A 20,707-nucleotide genomic window follows, 5' to 3' on the forward strand; every position below is an offset into this window, starting at 1 on the left:
AGCAGTGGTACAACATTCAAGTACGGTACATTAGACTGCATACAGTTGAATGGAACAATGTGAACATGACAAAAATAAATCATAAGTAAATGAAGGAGAAAGGTGTCGGTGTGCACTTAAGTGCCTGCCCGGTCACCCTGTCCTGTGGGTAAAACCTATGGAAGAATCTGGCCGTGCATCGGTGTGCTGCATTGGGGGAGAGGAGCTCATGGCCGCCAGTGTGGTGACAGACCTTTCTGAAAATTCCTCCACAGCAGAGGTCCTCAGGTAGCTGGTCTATCATCCTGTAGGTGGAGTTCTTCATTCTCTGCAGTGCCTTTCTCGAGAGGACGACGTGCTACCACACCAGATGCTGGACCTGTAGGTGAGGAAGCTCCACATGAGGTGGTGATTGAAGTTTCACAAACACATTGTGTGAGGCACCTCAGGGAACGGAGGTACAGCTGAGCCTTCTTCAAGGTCATGTCATTACCAATTCCCAAAAGCTTAAAGCAGGCGACTGTTTCAGCATCAGCCCCGTTAATGCTAAGTGGGCTATGAGTGTACATTACAATTTCATATTTAATGCAATAAAATAAAATGCTCCCTTTCTGAATTAAAGGAAATGTTTGCGAGGGGGGAAAAAATAATGTGGATAACACGTTGTACAATTCTTATTGTTGATTGATCCTCGCTTAACACAAAACTGAATGTGCTGTTGGTTCATCTGCACTCTCAGGAAGAAACAAAGAGAATTGTGTGCTTTGAGCACCCTCATGTGATGAGATCTGCAAACTGCATCTTTAAAATGTATTAACGGAATTGTGAATGAAGAGCTGAAAGTGCGCCCACTCAGGAAAGAATTGACCTAGTGGCTTTATGATGACGAGGTGGAATGTCTGAACTGAATCGAGCGATAAGCAGAGCAAATCTGAATATATATCAGACAGCACACATGTTCAAGCAGCGGCTAAACTGGTGAAAGAGGACTGAAGAACAGATCAGCGGCCGGACAAACAAATGAAGGAGCATTCATAGCACCAATGAGGGAGAAAAATTAGAAATATATAAGTGATGCCATGTGCCCCAAAGACCCCCATGTGAATGACCTTGGGCTTCTTGTAGTTCATGAACTGAGAATAAACCAGGATAGTCAAGAGATACACAGAGACAGTTTAATAAAACCAGTGCAAAAATCACAGGCGTGTGCCGAGCAGGCGATCATCGAGGACACGGTTTAAGTGTAATGACGTGACGTGAAATAAAGAAAAAACAAACAAAAACTTCCAGATACTTCTGATGCTTTCTTCCTGAAAGTAAGTCGGTGAAAAGAAACCTATAAAAAAAAAATCAATCAACTGATTAAAATGAACCCGCTAGTAGGTGTCTGTTCAGAATCGGTTTGAATGAATTAGTAACTTGTTCAAACAAATTATTTTTTTCTTTTTTTCTTATTTCAGTAGCTATTTATTTTTCCTGGTATGCAGTTTAGTGAACCGGAACCAGGAGAGAGCAGCAAGCTAATAGTTCCAGTCTATTCTATCCTGCTCAGTGCCATTATGGACTAAACTTACCTTTTCTTCTATTAACATTTCCACCATTGACTCCAGAATATCTCATTCTCTGAGAAAGTTCCATAAATCCACTCTCATAACTGCACTGGAAACTCATTTCAGGACTCCTCAAAAGAACCCTTTCAACTGCGGTGGTCTCTTCTTCTGGCTCAGTGGTGTTAACACACAGCTTACAGTTCACTGAACTCTACGTACAGACTGCATCTCTGTTGTTAGTCATTAGCACTAAAACATATCGTATAAGTCGGGTCTTGAAACTCAAAAAATTGATCATAAAATCAGACCCTGACTTGTACGCTCGTTCAAAAATGCGACCCTTTAATTTTACATCTTCTTGCCTCCTCCAATCTCGCATCAGTTTCTCAGACATATCGAATTTTGTTGCAGCAGCGCAGTTACCAATTTCTTTCGCTACTTCAATGACTTTTAATTTAAAACCAGCTTCATATATTCTACTAATTGAACGCTCTATCATAGATAAGAGGTGATCTTACGATGACGGTGTATGAGGGTGTGAGATACAAAAACATAAATCAGTGCAAATGTCACTTTGGAATAGTTGGGTACTACCGTGTGGTCACGTAGGCACAACAGAGCGAGAGGTCAGGAGCACACGCTGATACAGCGCATTGCTGCACCCACATAGAAGAAAAAGGCCGTGTGCTCCGTGGTTACTCTCTCAGGCGCCGTTAGCAGATCATAATCTCTTGGACCAACAGAGTGAGTTTTCCGCATTCAACATATACACTCACCTAAAGGATTATTAGGAACATCTGTTCAATTTCTCATTAATGCAATTATCTAATCAACCAATCACATGGCAGTTGCTTCAATGCATTTAGGGGTGTGGTCCTGGTCAAGACAATCTCCTGAACTCCAAACTGAATGTCAGAATGGGAAAGAAAGGTGATTTAAGCAATTTTGAGCGTGGCATGGTTGTTGGTGCCAGACGGGCTGGTCTGAGTATTTCACAATCTGCTCAGTTACTGGGATTTTCACGCACAACCATTTCTAGGGTTTACAAAGAATGGTGTGAAAAGGGAAAAACATCCAGTATCGCCAGTCCTGTGGAAAATGCCTTGTTGATGCTAGAGGTCAGAGGAGAATGGGCCGACTGATTCAAGCTGATAGAAGAGCAACTTTGACTGAAATAACCACTCGTTACAACCGAGGTATGCAGCAAAGCATTTGTGAAGCCACAACACGCACAACCTTGAGGCGGATGGGTTACAACAGCAGAAGACCCCACCGGGTACCACTCATCTCCACAACAAATAGGAAAAAGAGGCTACAATTTGCACAAGCTCACCAAAACTGGACAGTTGAAGACTGGAAAAATGTTGCCTGGTCAGATGAGTCTCGATTTCTGTTGAGACATTCAAATGGTGGAGTCAGAATTTGACGTAAACTGAATGAGAACATGGATCCATCATGCCTTGTTACCACTGTGCAGGCTGGTGGGGGTGGTGTAATGGTGTGGGGGATGTTTTCTTGGCACACTTTAGGCCCCTTAGTGCCAATTGGGCATTGTTTAAATGCCACGGGCTACCTGAGCATTGTTTCTGACCATGTCCATCCCTTCATGACCACCATGTACCCATCCTCTGATGGCTACTTCCAGCAGGATAATGCACCATGTCACAAAGCTCGAATCATTTCAAATTGGTTTCTTGAACATGACAATGAGTTCACTGTACTAAAATGGCCCCCACAGTCACCAGATCTCAACCCCATAGAGCATCTTTGGGATGTGGTGGAACGGGAGCTTCATGCCCTGGATGTGCATCCCACAAATCTCCATCAAATGCAAGATGCTATCCTATCAATATGGGCCAACATTTCTAAAGAATGCTGTCAGCACCTTGTTGAATCAATGCCACGTAGAATTAAGGCAGTTGTGAAGGCGATAGGGGTCAAACACCGTATTAGTATGGTGTTCCTAATAATCCTTTAGGTGAGTGTACAACCGACATTATAAAATACCAGAAATTCTACTGTAAAATCAAGTCTCTACTTATATGTGGGAGAACTTAAACGCAATATATAGTGGGTACGGAAAGTATTCAGACCCCCTTCAATTTTTCACTCTTTGTTATATTGCAGCCATTTGCTAAAATCATTTAAATTAATTTTTTTCCTCATTAATGTACACACAGCACCCCATATTGACAGACAAAAAATTTTTTTGAAATTGTTGCAGATTTATTAAAAAAGAAAAACTGAAATATCACATGGTCCTAAGTATTCAGACCCTTTGCTGTGACACTCATATTTAACTCAGGTGCTTTCCATTTCTTCTGATCATCCTTGAGATCACCTTCATTTGAGTCCAGCTGTGTTTGATTATACTGATTGGACTTGATTAGGAAAGCCACACACCTGTCTATATAAGACCTTACAGCTCACAATGCATGTCAGAGCAAAGGAGAATCATGAGGTCAAAGGAACTGCCTGAAGAGCTCAGAGACAGAATTGTGGCAAAGCACAGATCTGGCCAAGGTTACAAAAAATTTTCTGCTGCACGTAAGGTTCTCAAGAGCACAGTGGCCTCCATAATCCTTAAATGTAAGATGTTTGGGACGACCAGAACCCTTCCTAGAGCTGGCCGTCCGGCCAAGCTGAGCTACTGGGGGAGAAGAGCCTTGGTGAGAGAGGTAAAGAGGAACCCAAAGATCACTGTGGCTGAGCTCCAGAGATGCAGTCAGGAGATGGGAGAAAGTTGTAGAAAGTCAACCATCACTGCAGCCCTCCACCAGTCAGGGCTTTATGGCAGAGTGGCCTGTCGGAAGCCTCTCCACAGTGCAAGACACATGACAGCCCCCATGGAGTTTGCTAAAAGACACCTGAAGGACTCTGAGATGGTGAGAAATAAGATTCTCTGGTCTGATGAGACCAAGATAGAACTTTGGCCTTAATTCTAAGCGGTATGTGTGGAGACAACCAGGCACTGCTCATCACTTGTCCAATACAGTCCCCACAGTGAAGCATGGCGGTGGCAGCATCATGCTGTGGGGTGTTTTTCAGCTGCAGGGACAGGATGACTGGTTGCAATCGAGGGAAAGATGAATGCGGCCAAGTACAGGGATATCCTGGACAAAAATCTTGTCCAGAGTGCTAAGGACCTCAGACTGGGCCGAAGGTTTACCTTCCAACAAGACAATGGCCCTAAGAACACAGCTAAAATAACGAAGGAGTGGCTTCACAACAACTCTGTGACTGTTCTTGAATGGCCCAGCCAGAGCCCTGACTTAAACCCAATTGAGCATCTGTGGAGAGACCTAAAAATGACTGTCCACCAATGTTTACCATCCAACCTGACAGAACTGGAGAGGATCTGCAAGGAGGAATGGCAGAGGATCCCCAAATCCAGGTGTGAAAAACTTGTTGCATCTTTCCCAAGAAGACTCATGGCTGTTTTAGCTCAAAAGGGTGCTTCTACTAAATACGAGGGTCTGAATACTTAGGACCGTGTGATATTTCAGTTTTTCTTTTTTAATAAATCTGCAACAATTTCAAAAATTCTTTTTTTGTGTCAATATGGGGTGCTGTGTGTACATTAATGAGGGAAAAAAAATAATTTAAATGATTTTAGCAAATGGCTGCAATATAACAGAGTGAAAAATTGAAGGGGGTCTGAATACTTTCCATACCCACTGTATCTATTATATAGTGCCTTTCATGTCTATCTATCTATTATATAGTGCCTTTCATATCTATCTATCTATCTATTATATAGTGCCTTTCATGTCTATCTATCTATTATATAGTGCCTTTCATATCTATCTATCTATTATATAGTGCCTTTCATATCTATCTATCTATTATATAGTGCCTCTCACATTTATTTATCCACTGGACTTGACTTAGTGTTTTAAATTTCAATTAAAAAAACAGAAAAATGGGGTTGGCTTTTGACCAGCAGTGTATAAAGTGTCCTCCATAATGTTTGGGACAATGACACATTTGTTCCTTCATTTATTTACCCCTCTGCCCCACAGTTTAAAATGACAAATCAAACAATTCAGACACTGCGATTAAAGTGCACGTTGCAGACATTTCAGTCTCACCATGTAGTAACAACAGATGGTTAATCAAGAGATAAATGTCCCAAACATTATGGAGGACACGGTATATATCAAAACTGTAAATGAATCAAATGAATCGATTCACTTAAACGAGGAGTTCGAAGAATCAAATCAATAAAGCGAATCGAAATGCCTGGCACTCTTTCCGAATGGATCCCACTTTCCTTTTTTTTTATTTGACTGAAAACCGCTGACCTGAGATGTCTGTCTGACGTTTGAGGTGAGCTAACAGTCTAACGTTCCGGGGACAAATAATTTGAATAGGCAACTTTGAGACTGTATGATTTGTAAATATATAAAGTACAAAGCTAACAGGGAAAATAACCAAAGTACCTGAACTATACGACTGACCCTTATAAATGCAAGAAACACCTCGCTGTAGATGTCATTTATGGATATGTTTTTTCAATAATATACAATTCCTCATTTATTACTGTGTTGGATTTAGTTTCCAGTTTTTATTATTTGATAATTCTGATTTCTTTCGCCTTGTCCTCCCGCTTCATTGATTCCTGTCGCGCTCGTGTTCCAGTTCGACGCCGTCATGGACGTTCTGGCGTTGCGCTATAAAACGCAGCGCGACTGCAGCAGCAGGACTCTGAACGAAGCCGATCGCTGCGCCGTGTGCATGGAGTGGACTGTCGCTTACTACTGAAGCGTTTCTTCTAAAGTGCTGGGAGCACGTACGTACCTCTCTCTGTCTACGGGGTATGTCTGGAAAAAAGCGAGCTGCACGCTATCTATTGTGTCAAAATGAATAATGTTACCGACTCCGTCCCGACCGCCCACACACACCTCGTGGCCACCTCTTCGTTTGCGGTCTGTCACACACACTGCTGCTCGATTCGCTGCAGTCGCGCACCATGACGTCACACGCAACACTCGGGCTGTTACCGTGCAGGACGTATGGGACACTATTTGGGACAAAAAGAACAAATCTGCGCCCATTCTCGTTAAATCGCGACATACAAAGAGCGAGCTGACGACGCTCGGAGGTTTTCTGCAGTTCGATTTTTCATTGTATAAGTCAGCGCTTTTCTAGTTCATTCCTGGGGGGCACCCGACAGGATTTTGTCCGAGCCCAAGTTTTCTCTAAATTGGACTCCTGCTTTAATTAAACACGCCGATTCTGGCTGGCATCTGGAATATAACAAAGGCCGCTTATACAATGTACGTAGACAAAATCAAAGATACAAAATAACACACGTATTTAACATAAATAAAACAATCAAAAGAGGGCTAAAACATGACTTTGAACCCCAGCTGGGGAGACACCTCGAGATGCGACAGCCTTTAATGCCGAGTGACTGCAGAGGGGCACCGGGCTCGAGGCTCATGAAATCACAGAGGAGCTCCTTTGTTGTGTCAAGATGTCTCCTCTCCGTGGACCATAATGTCATCTACCAATGGTCAGTAAAGAGTCTCATTACTGTTACAGCTATACTGGGATGTTAGGAGTGTCATGTGCACATTTAAAATGAGAATTGTGTTCCTCAGATGCTGTACAATCATACAGTGGTGTGAAAAACTATTTGCCCCCTTCCTGATTTCTTATTCTTTTGCATGTTTGTCACACAAAATGTTTCTGATCATCAAACACTTTTAACCATTAGTCAAATATAACACAAGTAAACACAAAATGCAGTTTTTAAATTATGGTTTTTATTATTTAGGGAGAAAAAAAAAAACCAAACCTATATGGCCCTGTGTGATACAGTAATTGCCCCCTGAACCTAATAACTGGTTGGGCCACCCTTAGCAGCAATAACTGCAATCAAGCGTTTGCGATAACTTGCAATGAGTCTTTTACAGCACTGTGGAGGAATTTTGGCCCACTCATCTTTGCAGAATTGTTGTAATTCAGCTTTATTTGAGGGTTTTCTAGCATGAACCGCCTTTTTAAGGTCATGCCATAGCATCTCAATTGGATTCAGGTCAGGACTTTGACTAGGCCACTCCAAAGTCTTCATTTTGATTTTCTTCAGCCATTCAGAGGTGGATTTGCTGGTGTGTTTTGGGTCATTGTCCTGTTGCAGCACCCAAGATCGCTTCAGCTTGAGTTGACGAACAGATGGCCGGACATTCTCCTTCAGGATTTTTTGGTAGACAGTAGAATTCATGGTTCCATCTATCACAGCAAGCCTTCCAGGTCCTGAAGCAGCAAAACAACCCCAGACCATCACACTACCACCACCATATTTTACTGTTGGTATGATGTTCTTTTTCTGAAATGCTGTGTTCCTTTTACGCCAGATGTAACGGGACATTTGCCATCCAAAAAGTTCAACTTTTGTCTCATCAGTCCACAAGGTATTTTCCCAAAAGTCTTGGCAATCATTGAGATGTTTCTTAGCAAAATTGAGACGAGCCCTAATAATCTTTTGCTTAACAGTGGTTTGCATCTTGGAAATCTGCCATGCAGGCCGTTTTTGCCCAGTCTCTTTCTTATGGTGGAGTCGTGAACACTGACCTTAATTGAGGCAAGTGAGGCCTGCAGTTCTTTAGACGTTGTCCTGGGGTCTTTTGTGACCTCTCGGATGAGTCGTCTCTGCGCTTTTGGGTTAATTTTGGTTGGCCGGCCACTCCTGGGAAGGTTCACCACTGTTCCATGTTTTTGCCATTTGTGGATAATGGCTCTCACTGTGGTTCGCTGGAGTCCCAAAACTTTAGAAATGGCTTTAAAATCTTTACCAGACTGATAGATCTCAATTACTTCTGTTCTCATTTGTTCCTGAATTTCTTTGGATTTTGGCATGATGTCTAGCTTTTGAGGTGCTTTTGGTCTACTTCTCTGTGTCAGGCAGCTCCTATTTAAGTGATTTCTTGATTGAAACAGGTGTGGCAGTAATCAGGTCTGGGGGTGGCTACGGAAATTGAACTCAGGTGTGATACACCACAGTTAGGTTGTTTTTAACAAGGGGGCAATTACTTTTTCACACAGGGCCATGTAGGTTTGGATTTTTTTTCACCCTAGATAATAAAAACCATCACTTAAAAACTGCATTTTGTGTTTACTTGTGTTATATTTGACTAATGGTTACATATGTTTGATGATCAGAAACATTTTGTGTGACAAACATGCAAAAGAATAAGAAATCAGGAAGGAGGCAAATAGTTTTTCACACCACTGTATGTGTCAAGGGAACTAAGACAGCGGTCCTGTGATACTGTCGGCAAAGGTTTTAAGTGTGCCACTGTGATCAGTGAGGTTTAATACAAACGCGGTATTTACAGTCTGACTGACAGGGAGAGGAGAGGGGTCCAGTGTATGCTGAAGTGCTGATGTGCCAGGTTTGGTTATGATCAGTATTATGGCCAGGGGTCACCAGGGTCACCATCAGCTAATTCAGGGCTTGCCAATCGAGCGACCTCTGCAGTAACCCACCCAGGTTTGGAGGTTGTGTGTTCAAAGAGAAAGCATAAAAACTTGGACAATGGCATGGAACCCCGGTGCTCACCTACGGATGGATGGAAGACATCACTCAGCCGTGCATAGGACCAAAATGCTTTCCGACACACTGCCTCAAAGTTGGACAAGCACCAATTGCAGGAAACCCCAACTGCATCATCTTTGGCCACGTATAGCTCTCCTTCGACTATTACGTTATTGTGAGTGTTAAACCGATATTAAACAGAAGCCAAGTATAATTTTCCATTAGTGTCACTGATTCTCTGTTCTTTTTAGAATTACCGCCATACTGCCAGGGAAAGAAATCAAATAAATATATATATATACTAGGGGGGCTTTGCTGGCCCCTTACCCCTTGGGCACGCCACACTGCAGCCACTTCGTGTCTCTGCCGCTCGAGTTGCGAAGGGGGAGCTAAACGTATGCTAAGGAGATGCGGTCGGATCAGCTGCTGGCTTGCTACTCCTGCTGCTGCTGCTGGCGAGCTGCGTGTTCTGCGTGTTCCGCTTGTCGCGCTGCGCGTCGATCATTTAAAAGCCTATACAGCAGCTGTCCTTTTGACTCACTGCCTTATCTTGTGGGACGTCAAAGTGTCTCCGAAAAAATCACATCTCGTCTCCTTCCATGATTTTTTTTTTTATAATCGAGAGATGTACTGTATATGGTTAAGTAAAGGCTGCAGTCTCTAACAGACCTCTTCCGAGGGAGCTTGCGCCTCCTGCTGGATACACGTACAGCAGTCCATTGCAATCATAGTCCCAGTAAACAAATCCAGAAATGCAAACACAGAGCAAGAAGATTTCAAATTTCAAAAGGCACAAGCACAGCAAAAACAGAACTAACTCATCCGCTCCATTCATGGTGAGTCACCTGGAACTGTGGAAGACCCTCCAGATTTATAGGGTGCATGTCCTGGCAGTGATTGGTAGGTAGCCCTGCCTCTTGGGGGGACCACCCACAACACACATGGAACATAATAAAGGCAGCTGATAGGCACAGACAAAACCAAAATTAAAGAAAGAGGCGCGTTATCGATATGAACAAAAGAGGTGTAAGACGTGAATTTGAACCCCAGCCAGAGGAGGAACTGCATTATTTGTTGTTATTTTTAAAATCTTTTTTATTCAATCAAAATAACAGGAGAAACTGTATAATAATAAACAGTCATAAGAGAGTAAGAACCCAACCCACCCTGTGCCACCCTAAGCCAAGGGTTAAATATTTTGGGATTGGCCAGTCACCAGAGCAGAAGAAGATAAAAGGATCAGAAGGAGACGGCAGAAGCCAAAGGAAAACGAGCCTCGGAGATCAGAAAGCAGAGCAAGGGGGCCGCAGCAAAGCGGGAGTTAAAGCTCGCATTTCAGTTGAGCTGCTGGAGGTGCAGTCAGGTTTGTTTTTTACTGTTAAATATGATTTTCTCTATTTGATTACATATTGATTATTATTATGTTAAATGTTACCTTTGGCACTCTTAGAAAGCATTTTAATGAAATCCTCTGGATCTGTGACCAATCCCACTGTTACTCCTGCATAATGTCAAATATCGTTAAGAGAAACGAGTACAAGTGAGAGCAGCAGCCGGTCTGACTCTAGGGGTCCGTTTATTAGTAACTTGCAAGGAACATATAGAAATCCCCACTAATCCCATACCCCTGTAATTAACTGTGTCTATAAGAAGCGTAATCAACGGCCGTCATCTCCTGCCTAATACCCGCGGGGTCTCCACACACAAACTAGAGACGTGGACACATTTGTTGGTGCCCTGAAGAAGTGTGAAGATGTGCTGTGTGCCTTCTGAAAAGTGATGACATGAGAAGCAGTTGTCCCCTGTGTACCTGCAGGCCTTTGATATGTCATCGAGTAAAGCAAAGCAAGCGTGACAAGAGATGTTGCTTATTCTATAAAGACATTTGAAAATGGCCTGGACACACCTGGTGGTAACCCTAGAAACGTTCCTAAATAACTGAATTTGAGTGATTTTTTTAAGCTAGCTGTTTTCTTGAGTTAGTGACACAAACGTCTCTAATCGTCATTCGGCCAATTTAAATGGAGAGAAGTCGTTACCCAAATTCGCTGGACGCGGTCTCAAGAGGAAAACCGGCAGAAGGATAGTGAGAAAGGTAGAGTTGGGCTATATTGGGTTGGATAATGGATGGATGGAAAAGTAAAGGACAACTTCCACAGAGATTTTATTACAATTATTATTATTTTATTTATAAAAGCACATTTAAAACAACAGAAGTTGCACCAAAGTGCTGTACAAAAAGGCATTAAAATAAACACAATACAAACAATCCTGCAAATCAGATTAATAAAACAACCTCCACCACAATCCCATCATACACAGTGAAAGACAGAAGAAAACGAGGAGGTCTGAGGTGCGGCTCAGAAAAACTAAACACCAGCAAAACCAAGGAGCTGGTGGTGGATTTTAGGAGGCCCAGGCCACTAATGGACCCCGTGATTATCAGAGGTGACTGTGCAGAGGGTGCAGACGTCTAAATACCTGGGAGTGCAGCTGGATGATAAACTGGACTGGACTGCCATACTGATACTAAGTGTAAGAAAGGACAGAGCCGACTATACTTCCCTTTTTTTTTTTTTTTACCATGTCCTGTTCGGCTGTGAAGCAAACAGAATTGATGTCTGAATGCTGGCGACTAGCCTTACAGTTTTTCTCTCAGGTGGAGCGTTACAGCTTCTGCTGACGTCACGCCTGATACCAAAACTTTATTAAAAATATTTTCAGATGTTTTTAAGATTCGAACCGGACACGGAGACAAAAGTGAAAGAAAAAGAAGAGAGAGAAGGAAGAGATGGAGGTAAAGGGGGAATGGGGGGTTTTCGTATAGAATAAACAATAAATGAACCAGAGTCCGCTTCTAGACCTGCAGAAAGAGAGGGGGGGAAATAAAAAACAAACCACAAGACAAAAACATGAAGATATATAAAAGTAAAAATGTTTGCTGACAATCATACAGTAATTATTACTAAGGCATTTAGGGCCAACCACAACCTTAGATCATGTGCTGAAGATGTCCAAGTCATACTTATGAAATCACCATGTGAGCACCTGTGTGCGTACGCACGCTTGTATGTGTAAGGTTTCTCTATAGGAGCGTCCAATAGTGAGTGTGAAGGGCCACAGACCTGCCCCCAAAACGTGCGGAAGATGGAGGGAGTTCCAAGCCCAGAGATCCAGAGGTCACCCCAGAGCGCGGAGACCCCAGGGAGGCCGTCACCAGAGAAGCCCCAACCCCCACTCGAGGCGCAGAGGATCACCCCGGGGGTCACAACCAGCAGCCGGCAGAGTCCCGGGAGATATCAACGGCAAGCCCTCAGGCCCGCCCGCAGCCGCTCACCCCCGAGTCGGCCAGGCCCGGAACCCAGCAGCCCGGGACCCAGAAGAGCCCAGGGAACCAGATCCCACCAGGCAGCCACCGGGAGCGACCAGACAGATGCTTAAGGCAGGGGGAGGGTAGGCAAAGATGTTGTAGTATTGCCAGATGTCCCAGGAGAGGGGAGGAGTCCAAAACCCCACCTGACATATACAGTCACACACAAACACAGTCATACACTCCCTCCCTCATGCTCTCACATACACATACAACCCAAGACTTACAAGGATGTACGCCAGACACCCATTCACACTCCCCACACACACCCTACCTAACTCTGGTCCCGGTGCTGCCATACCTGAGGTACAACCATTCCTGGTGCCAGAGCTAGCCCCGTTCCGCAGGGGTAATAGTGAGCAGGCACCCCTGTCCAACGCAGAGCAAAGCAACCCACCACTCCAGACCACAGGCAGACGGCTAGCTCCCACTCCTAGCCTCCAGCCCCGGGCAGCTAACTGAGAACAGAGGTGTAATAAGACCTCTAGTCTCCCTCCGCCTGCTCTAATGTAATGTTGGTGTGTGTTGATAAGGTGCTTTTTGTGGTTGGCGGGCAGTGCCGGCACCATGTGGCCTACACCAGCTGATGCCAACACACAGCCCCATCTCCCCCCCGACTATACTTCTTTAGAATGCTGGCGTCCTTCAACATCTGCAATAAGATGCTGCAGATGTTCTATCAGACGGTTGTGGCGAGCGCCCTCTTCTACACGGTGGTGTGCTGGGGAGGCAGCATAAAGAAGAAGGACAAACTGGTGAGGAAGGCAGGCTCTATTGTAGGCACAGAGCTGGGCAGTTAGACATCCGTGGTAGAGCGACGGGTGCTGAGCAGACTCCTGTCAGTCATGGAGAATCCACCGCATCCACTGAACAGGATCATCTCCAGACAGAGGAGCAGCTTCAGAGACAGACTGCTGTCACCGTCCTGCTCCACTGACAGACTGAGGAAATCATTCCTCCTCCACACTGTGCGACTTTTCAATCCCACACGGGGTTAAACGTTAACATTATTATACAAAGTCATTGTCTGTTATACCTGCTTTGTTATCACCCTTTAATTTAATATTGTTTAGTAACAGTATGCTGCTGCTGGAGTATTTGAATTTCCCCTTGGAATTTAATAAAGTATCCTATCTATCTATCTATCTATCTATCTATCTATCTATCTATCTATCTATCTATCTATCTATCTATCTATCTATCTATCTATCTCGATCAACATGACAATCAGTTAAACAATGGTGCAAGCCAATTTCCTCTGTGGAACAATAGTGTAAACACAGTTACTTTGGTTCAACAATAGTATTGTTGTCATCTATCAAGAAGTACCCGATTAGACAGCAATGTCCCCCAAACGTGTTCATTTTCAAAGGAAGCAGGCCATTCTGTATCCCCACATTGTGTGTTGAGGAGATGCTAATCAAAGCAGGTGACTCTTTTGCAGGACAGGTAAACATTTATGTCCTGTAGATGCCATCAACAATAACCTGTAGCAGAATTTTTTAGGAAACTTGCCTTTTTCTTTTAAACACTGAATTCTACACCAGAACATGGGGATAAAAGTGCCAGGTACACCATGAGGGCACAGCTGACAAAGAGAGTCATGGGTAAGCCCCATCAGATGATGCCTACGGGTTGTAGTCTGTAGGATTCTGAGTTGGTTATGCTGATAGTTGTGAGTAAAAACCCTAATATTGGAGAATAGAGCGCTCAATGAAAGGAGGGAGGGAGACCAGAAAGGTCCACGGACTAAAGACGTGTCAAGGGCAGTGGCTTGTGAGATGCTCTAAAAACTAGAGGCTAGAAGCAGAGACACATCAGTACAGAGAGGGCAGCAAGTGAGTAGGTGGAGGGGCAGTTAGAGAAGCCCCTTCCTTTGTTCTGAGCACCGATCACGATGATGGGCAGAAAAAGGAAAGTTGAACTAGAGAAATTAAAATGAACCTGAATTGAGTGAAAGAAAACAAGTCCTGAAATCGCTAACAAGTCCCCTGGCACACTGATTGCCGTACACTGCCAAGAAAGGAATACACAGAGCTGGCAGGGTTATGAAACAGAGGGTGCAAGCAGCTGTTCAACAGGGTGCCAGAGTTTGATGGCATAAGACATTACAAGTGCCAAGGAAAACTTAGAAGATTTAGACTTTGGAGGGGTGAACCGAATACCCGAAAGAGAAAGCAGGGAAAGTAAAGGCAGCTTGTATAGGAAGCCTTAGAGGAGTTTGGGGACATCGCTGTGACCAAATAGAGCACAGGCTGAAATCCCAACGATACTATTCTGGGTTGGGAAGCAACGTGCCAGCGCTCAATCTGTCTCTACCCAAAACTGAATGCTTAAGATTTGGTTTCTTTTTATTCTACAACTACCTTGAAGTGAATGATTTGACTTCAGTCCGCTATTTAGTAGAAGTAGAAATTATGATGTTAAGATGAGATACAGTATTCATTTTCATAATGGGAAGACAAAATTGAAAAACAGACCAGTTGCTAACGGATGCTCTCACATCTGCAAAGTTGTTAGAGAAAATATCTGAAACTGAGGCAGAAATATCAACTCCTCAATGTCTGTGAATGTTAGATAAAGTTATAACGAAAAGGAAAGAAGGCTGGGAATCGCATATCATTAGAGGCAGAAGAGAGGATTTGGTCCACTTCATTTTGTAAATAGACAAAACTTGAACAGTTCTCACACATAAGGGATATCAGATGGGGCTTTACGGAAGTAGACAAGGACATCATCCGCATATAAAGATATTATAGGACTAGAATTTGAAACTGCAATAGGGCTGAAGAGCTGGGAGTTACAGAACAGAAACTGCAAGTGGTTCAAGAGATATATTGAAAAACAGCAGGGACAAAGGGCAGCCCTGTATAGCTCCTCAAATAATGGGGAAGAGATGTGAGGTGCTTAAACTGGACATAAGGACTGTGGAGAAGGAAGAATAAAGAGTAATAATAAAACTAAATTTACAAAACCTGTAACAAAGGCCATTCTAGTCATAGGTTACATAAAAACAGCCAATGGGGGAAAGAAATACATCAAGGTTTGAAAGGAAAGGAACTCAGACACAGGAAGTAGAGGGTGATGAGGGTGCGAGGAACGTCATCAGAACTGGCCGATGTTAAGAGTGGTGGCCATCAGTGGTCAGTGCTGGGGCTGCTGCTATTTTTAATAGATATAAATGATTTAGATAGGAATATAAGGAACAAGCTGGTTAAGTTTGCAGATGATACCAAGATTGGTGGATTAGCAGATAATTTGGAGTCCATTATATCATCACAGAAGGACTTGGACAGCATAGAGGCTTGGGAAGACTTGTGGCAGATGAAATTTAATGTCAGTAAATGTAAAGTATTACACATAGGAAGTAAAAATGTTAGGTTTGAATACACAATGGGAAGTCGGAAAATCGAGAGTACACCTTACGAGAAGGATTTAGGAGTCGTAGTGGACTCTAAGCTATCGACTTCCAGACAGTGTTCATAAGCCATTAAGAAGGCTGACAGAATGTCAGGTTATATAGCGCCTTGATGTGCGGAGTACAAGTCACAGGAGGTTCTGCTCAACCTTTATAACACACTGGTGAGGCCTCATCTGGAGTACTGAGTGAAGTTTTCGTCTCCAGGCTACAAAAGAACATAACAGCACAATAAAATGTCCAGAGAAGAGCGACTAGGCTGATTCAGGGCTACAGGGGATGAGTTATGAGGAGCTGAACTTTTACAGTTTAAGCAACAGTAGATTAGGAGGTGAACTAATTGAAGTGTTTAAAATTATGAAGAGAATCAGTCCAGTGGATCAAGACGGTGACTTTAAAATGAGTTCGTCAAGAACACAGGGACACAGTTGGAAACTTGTTAAGAGTAAATTGCATACAAACATTAGGAAGTTTTTCTTTGCACAAAGAACGATAGACACTTGGAATAAGCGACCAAGTAGTGTGGTAGACAGTAAGACGTTAGGGACTTTCAAAACTCGACTTGATGTTTTTTGGATGAAATAAGTGGATAGGACTGGCGAGCTTTGTTGGGCTAAATGGCCTGTTCTTGTCTAGAGGGTTCTAATGTTCTAAAGTAAATTGATGAAATGCAGAAGTGGGCATCAGGGGCTAACTGTGGGCATACAAAGTGAGATTGATCGGGACTGATTCATTTACAACATTAGCTAATAGTTTTGTGTCTGTAACTTTCACATAATGTAGTGACCCCTCATTGCTTTAAAAGTAAAGTATTCATCCATCCATCTATTATCCAACCCGCTATATCCTAACTACAGGGTCACGGGGGTCTGCTGGGGCCAATCCCAGCCAACACAGGGCGCAAGGCAGGAAACAAACCCAGGGCAGGGCACCAGTCCACCGCAGGGCGGGCACACACACACACACACACACACACACACTAGAGACACACTTGGACTTTGGACGGAAACCCACGCAGACACGGGGAGAACATGCAAACTTCCCGCAGGCAGGACCCTGGAAGCAAACCCGGGTCTCCTAACTGCGAGGCAGCAGTGCTACCCACTGGGCCACGGTGCCACCTAAAAGTAAAGTAATAACTGCCAAATTAATTCTAGGGTTTAGATGAGCAGAAGGTGACTTCATTAATCATATCAAAGAGCAGGAGAGCTGATTGTTTCCAAAATGCAGAAATGACCTTGGACGTGAGGCCATCCATCCCCAAAGCCTTTCCAGTGCTCCTAAAGTCCAAGGCGTCATTAAGTTCAGCCAATGAAATGGGAGCATCTAGAAGAGAAGACCAAGAAGGGGAATGTTATCAAAGAATGATTCTGTTGTGATTCTGACACCAAAAGAGCCACCCAGAAGCCTAACTGGCCTGCCCAGAAATAGGTCTCACCCAAGGGGAGCTGAACTCTAGGAAACCGAGAGGCCTCTGGCCTGTCCAGGCCTCAAAATAGAGAACAGGTTTTTAAAGTTCAAAATGAAAAAGAGGTTATAAAAGTTATCAAAATATGTCCGAAAAGAGGAAGAACAATGAAACTCTGGCATGTACGGAGAGAAAAAGGATTGTGGCAGCTGGAAGGACCAGGGTAGAGAGTGTGCTCAGGGCATTATCTCATCCGAATCACAAGGTGGCAGCCCTCCTGGGTGGTTACGCCTCCTCATATTCCCCCAAGGCATACTAGAAATTGGACTTCGGTGGCTCAGCCATGTTAGGTTGCCACCAGGGAGTGCTGCAGGGGTCTTCCATGGGATTCCCACCTTACCTGGTGATTCCAGAAGTACAAGGTGGGCCATTTATATGGATACACCTTAATAAAATGGGTTTGTGGCACATTAGTATATGTGAGGGGGGAAAACTTTTCAAGATGGGTGGTGACCATGGTGGCCATTTTGAAGTCGGCCATTTTGGATCCAACTTTTGTTTTTTCAATAGGAAGAGGGTCATGTGACACATCAAACCTATTGGGAATTTCAATAAAATTGAATTGAATTGAATTGAATTTCAAGAAAAACAATGGTGTGCTGGTGTGGAAGACCCCTGCAGCACTCCCTGGTGGCAACCTAACATGGCTGAGCCACCGAACTCCAATTTCTAGTATGCCTTGGGGGAATATGAGGAGGCGTAACCACCCAGGAGGGCTGCCACCTAGTGATTCGGATGAGATAATGCCCTGAGCACACTCTCTAACTAAACTGTGTGCTGTGCTTTGGTGGTGGGAAACGCTTGGGGAAGTGATTCCCACAACGAAACAAAAACCGAGTGTTGTGCTGAACTTGTGCCGGGTTTGGGGAGCTGAAATGCCCCCTTTAGGCCACAGGATTTATTAACAAAAATATCAAAAATAACTAAATATACTAAAGGTGTTGCCTAACAGTAAACAAGTTCAAATACACAAACCAGAAATCAGAATCCTTAAAATAGAAGAAGCAGACACAAAACCAGTACATACAAAGAAGTAAATGATGAAAATGAGAAGTCGCTAAACCGCCGAGCACATTCGATAAACGGTGAGGGGACTGCATTATCCATCATCCTTTATAGGGATGGGACAGTGAAGGACAGGTGGCCCCTCCCCTAACCCACACACAAATGACAGGGAACATAAATATTATTAAACATAACAAAAATAATAACACATTAAACATATTGAGTACATGATAAATGAACCGAGCAGTATTAACAGAAATATCCATACAAAATAATTCAACCTGAGAAAGAAATGAAAAGGACAAGAAAGCAGGAAGGGAACCCTGGCCAAAACGCAACAGATTTGATATTAGGGTGAGTGGCACTGGAGATGCCAACCTGCAGAGCCGTCAGTGGGTCAGCACCTGTGTATGCGGAGACGCTTGTGAGGTCCGACGCTCCTTCTCGCCCGCTCAGGTCTGCTGATGAACAGCATCTGGCAATGTCACCTCTGTGTGACATCAGATCTCAGTCTCAATCCGGACTCTCGTCACGTGTACCTGCTAGCAGGTGGAATGAGCTGCCCACATGCTTTTGAACTCCGCACTCCCTCAATGCGCTTAATGACCGTTTGAAGACTCTCTTGTTTCTGTCAAATGTAGAATAGATTCATTAAAGGCGCTTTTCCACTGCATAGTACGGCACAGCACAGTTCAGTACAGCTCACCTTGGTTCGGCTCAGTTCGGCTCGGTTTGCGTTTCGACTGCAGTTTAGTACCGCTTTAGAGTGGGCGGGATTATTCACGTGTCGTTATAGTTGTGCCGCCTCTACTGCCGTGACACCGTGGAATTTTTACAACAACACGCAGACAACGACAACACTTTAGCTCGACGATGCGCAAGGGTAAGCATCTAAAAAAAGCACATCACTAGCTAACTTTTATCACTGTTGCAAAGCATAAAATGAACTTAACTGCCAGTGTAACATTAAAATGCTGATTCTGTATATTACAGATCTTCCACATTTTGCAAAAAAGTTGCCGCAACAGACCATCTGTTTGGACATTTAACCGTGCCTCAGAGTGGTGGGATGTGATTGTTCCCGGTTTTACAAACACGCAGTGGCTGGAGAACTTTCGAATGTCTGAAGAAACATTCATCCACTTATGCAACAAACTGTGTCCAGCGATGGAGAGATGGGACACAAACTTCCGCGTGTATAAAGAAAAGAACAGCCAGTGACGCAGTAATGACGATTTTCTCCGGCCAATCAGTGACCAGCTGAGTTTACACGTCACGTTTTGGTAACGGTTCGGCGCTTGGAACCTCGGCTGAGGTGGTACTAAAAAAAGGACCAGGTACCAGGTACTGTTCCCAGTGGAAAACCCCCCAAAAGTGAGCTGAACTGAACCGTGTCGTGCCGTACTATGCAGTGGAAAAGCGCCATTACATTGTTATAGCCTAGAAGTGTAACTTGCTGGCATTTTGTTCTCCAGATTTCACTTGTGATGATCAATTTTGCAGCCTTATTCTGTAACATTTGTTCCCAAACAGCCTGATGTTACTCAGTTATGATGACTTCTTTTGTAAGTCACTTTGGATGAAAGTGTCTTCTACGCTGAATAAATGTAAAAGCAACTGTAAATCTTGTCTTTAATGGGATACTCCATTCAAAAATTCTTTTTAATCAACCTCTTTGTCATTTTGGTTAAAAGCTTCTTCTAAGCAAATAAATGTAAGTAGTCTGGAGCAGTAAACTCACAGTGCAATATTAATTATCTTGATTTTGTGTGGATAGATGCCATGGTGGCAAAGGGGGCATTTTTCTTGATTCTGAAAGTAAGCAGCGTGTTTGGACTTGGCACCCTGACACATCAGTGAGGCAAATGAAGAACTCCGCTCTGAACTAAACTAAGCTGTTGAGCTCAGTTCTGTTATCGGCGTTTAAAAGTCCACGATTCTCCTTGCTGACCACAAGAGGGCGAGCTTTTTCCGGAGATGAGAGCTAACATTCAGTGTCCTTTAACCTTTGAAGCAGTGCACTCCAAATGTAAGGAAAAAGAGACAATAAAGCCCGGAATAAAACGGCACCAGCACTACCCACGAGCTAAAGCTGAATGCTGGAAACTACTTTCTTTCTGAGAGCAAGTTGTTTGCAAGAAGGTTTGTTTGTCACAGAAAGAAAGAATTAAGTTCCACTATGACTTTGAAAATGCAACTGTAAATAGTCAGATTTGAGGCTAACAAGGGGCAGGCCCGCCGCCAGAAATATTTGGGCCCAAGACAAATGGGTACGTTGTCAGAATCCCCCGGGTCCCCACATGTCAAAACCTTCAAATACGTATACAAAGTGATCGAAATGTAGTTTATCCGACAGCGACAATGCTGCATTTAT

At 43.7% G+C, this 20,707-nt stretch overlaps 1 protein-coding gene across 2 annotated transcripts in view; it reads left to right on the forward strand.

Moving 5' to 3' along the window:
• The first annotated feature begins 6,577 nt into the window (after window positions 1-6,577).
• LOC120528547 overlaps window positions 6,578-20,707 on the forward strand; it is a 36,836-nt gene continuing 22,706 nt past the window's right edge. The window contains exons 1-2 of one of the 2 annotated variants that reach the window (XM_039752727.1): window positions 6,578-7,047; window positions 10,188-10,435. In XM_039752727.1, the coding sequence (XP_039608661.1) occupies window positions 6,920-7,047; window positions 10,188-10,435 (376 nt within the window). In that variant the 5' untranslated portion in view covers window positions 6,578-6,919. Of the gene's footprint in view, window positions 7,048-9,650; window positions 10,436-20,707 lie in introns of those variants that run through there. The other variant, XR_005633538.1, reaches the window with a different exon arrangement.

Source organism: Polypterus senegalus, chromosome 4 (genome assembly GCF_016835505.1).
Source record: "Polypterus senegalus isolate Bchr_013 chromosome 4, ASM1683550v1, whole genome shotgun sequence".
Lineage (NCBI taxonomy): Eukaryota > Metazoa > Chordata > Cladistia > Polypteriformes > Polypteridae > Polypterus > Polypterus senegalus.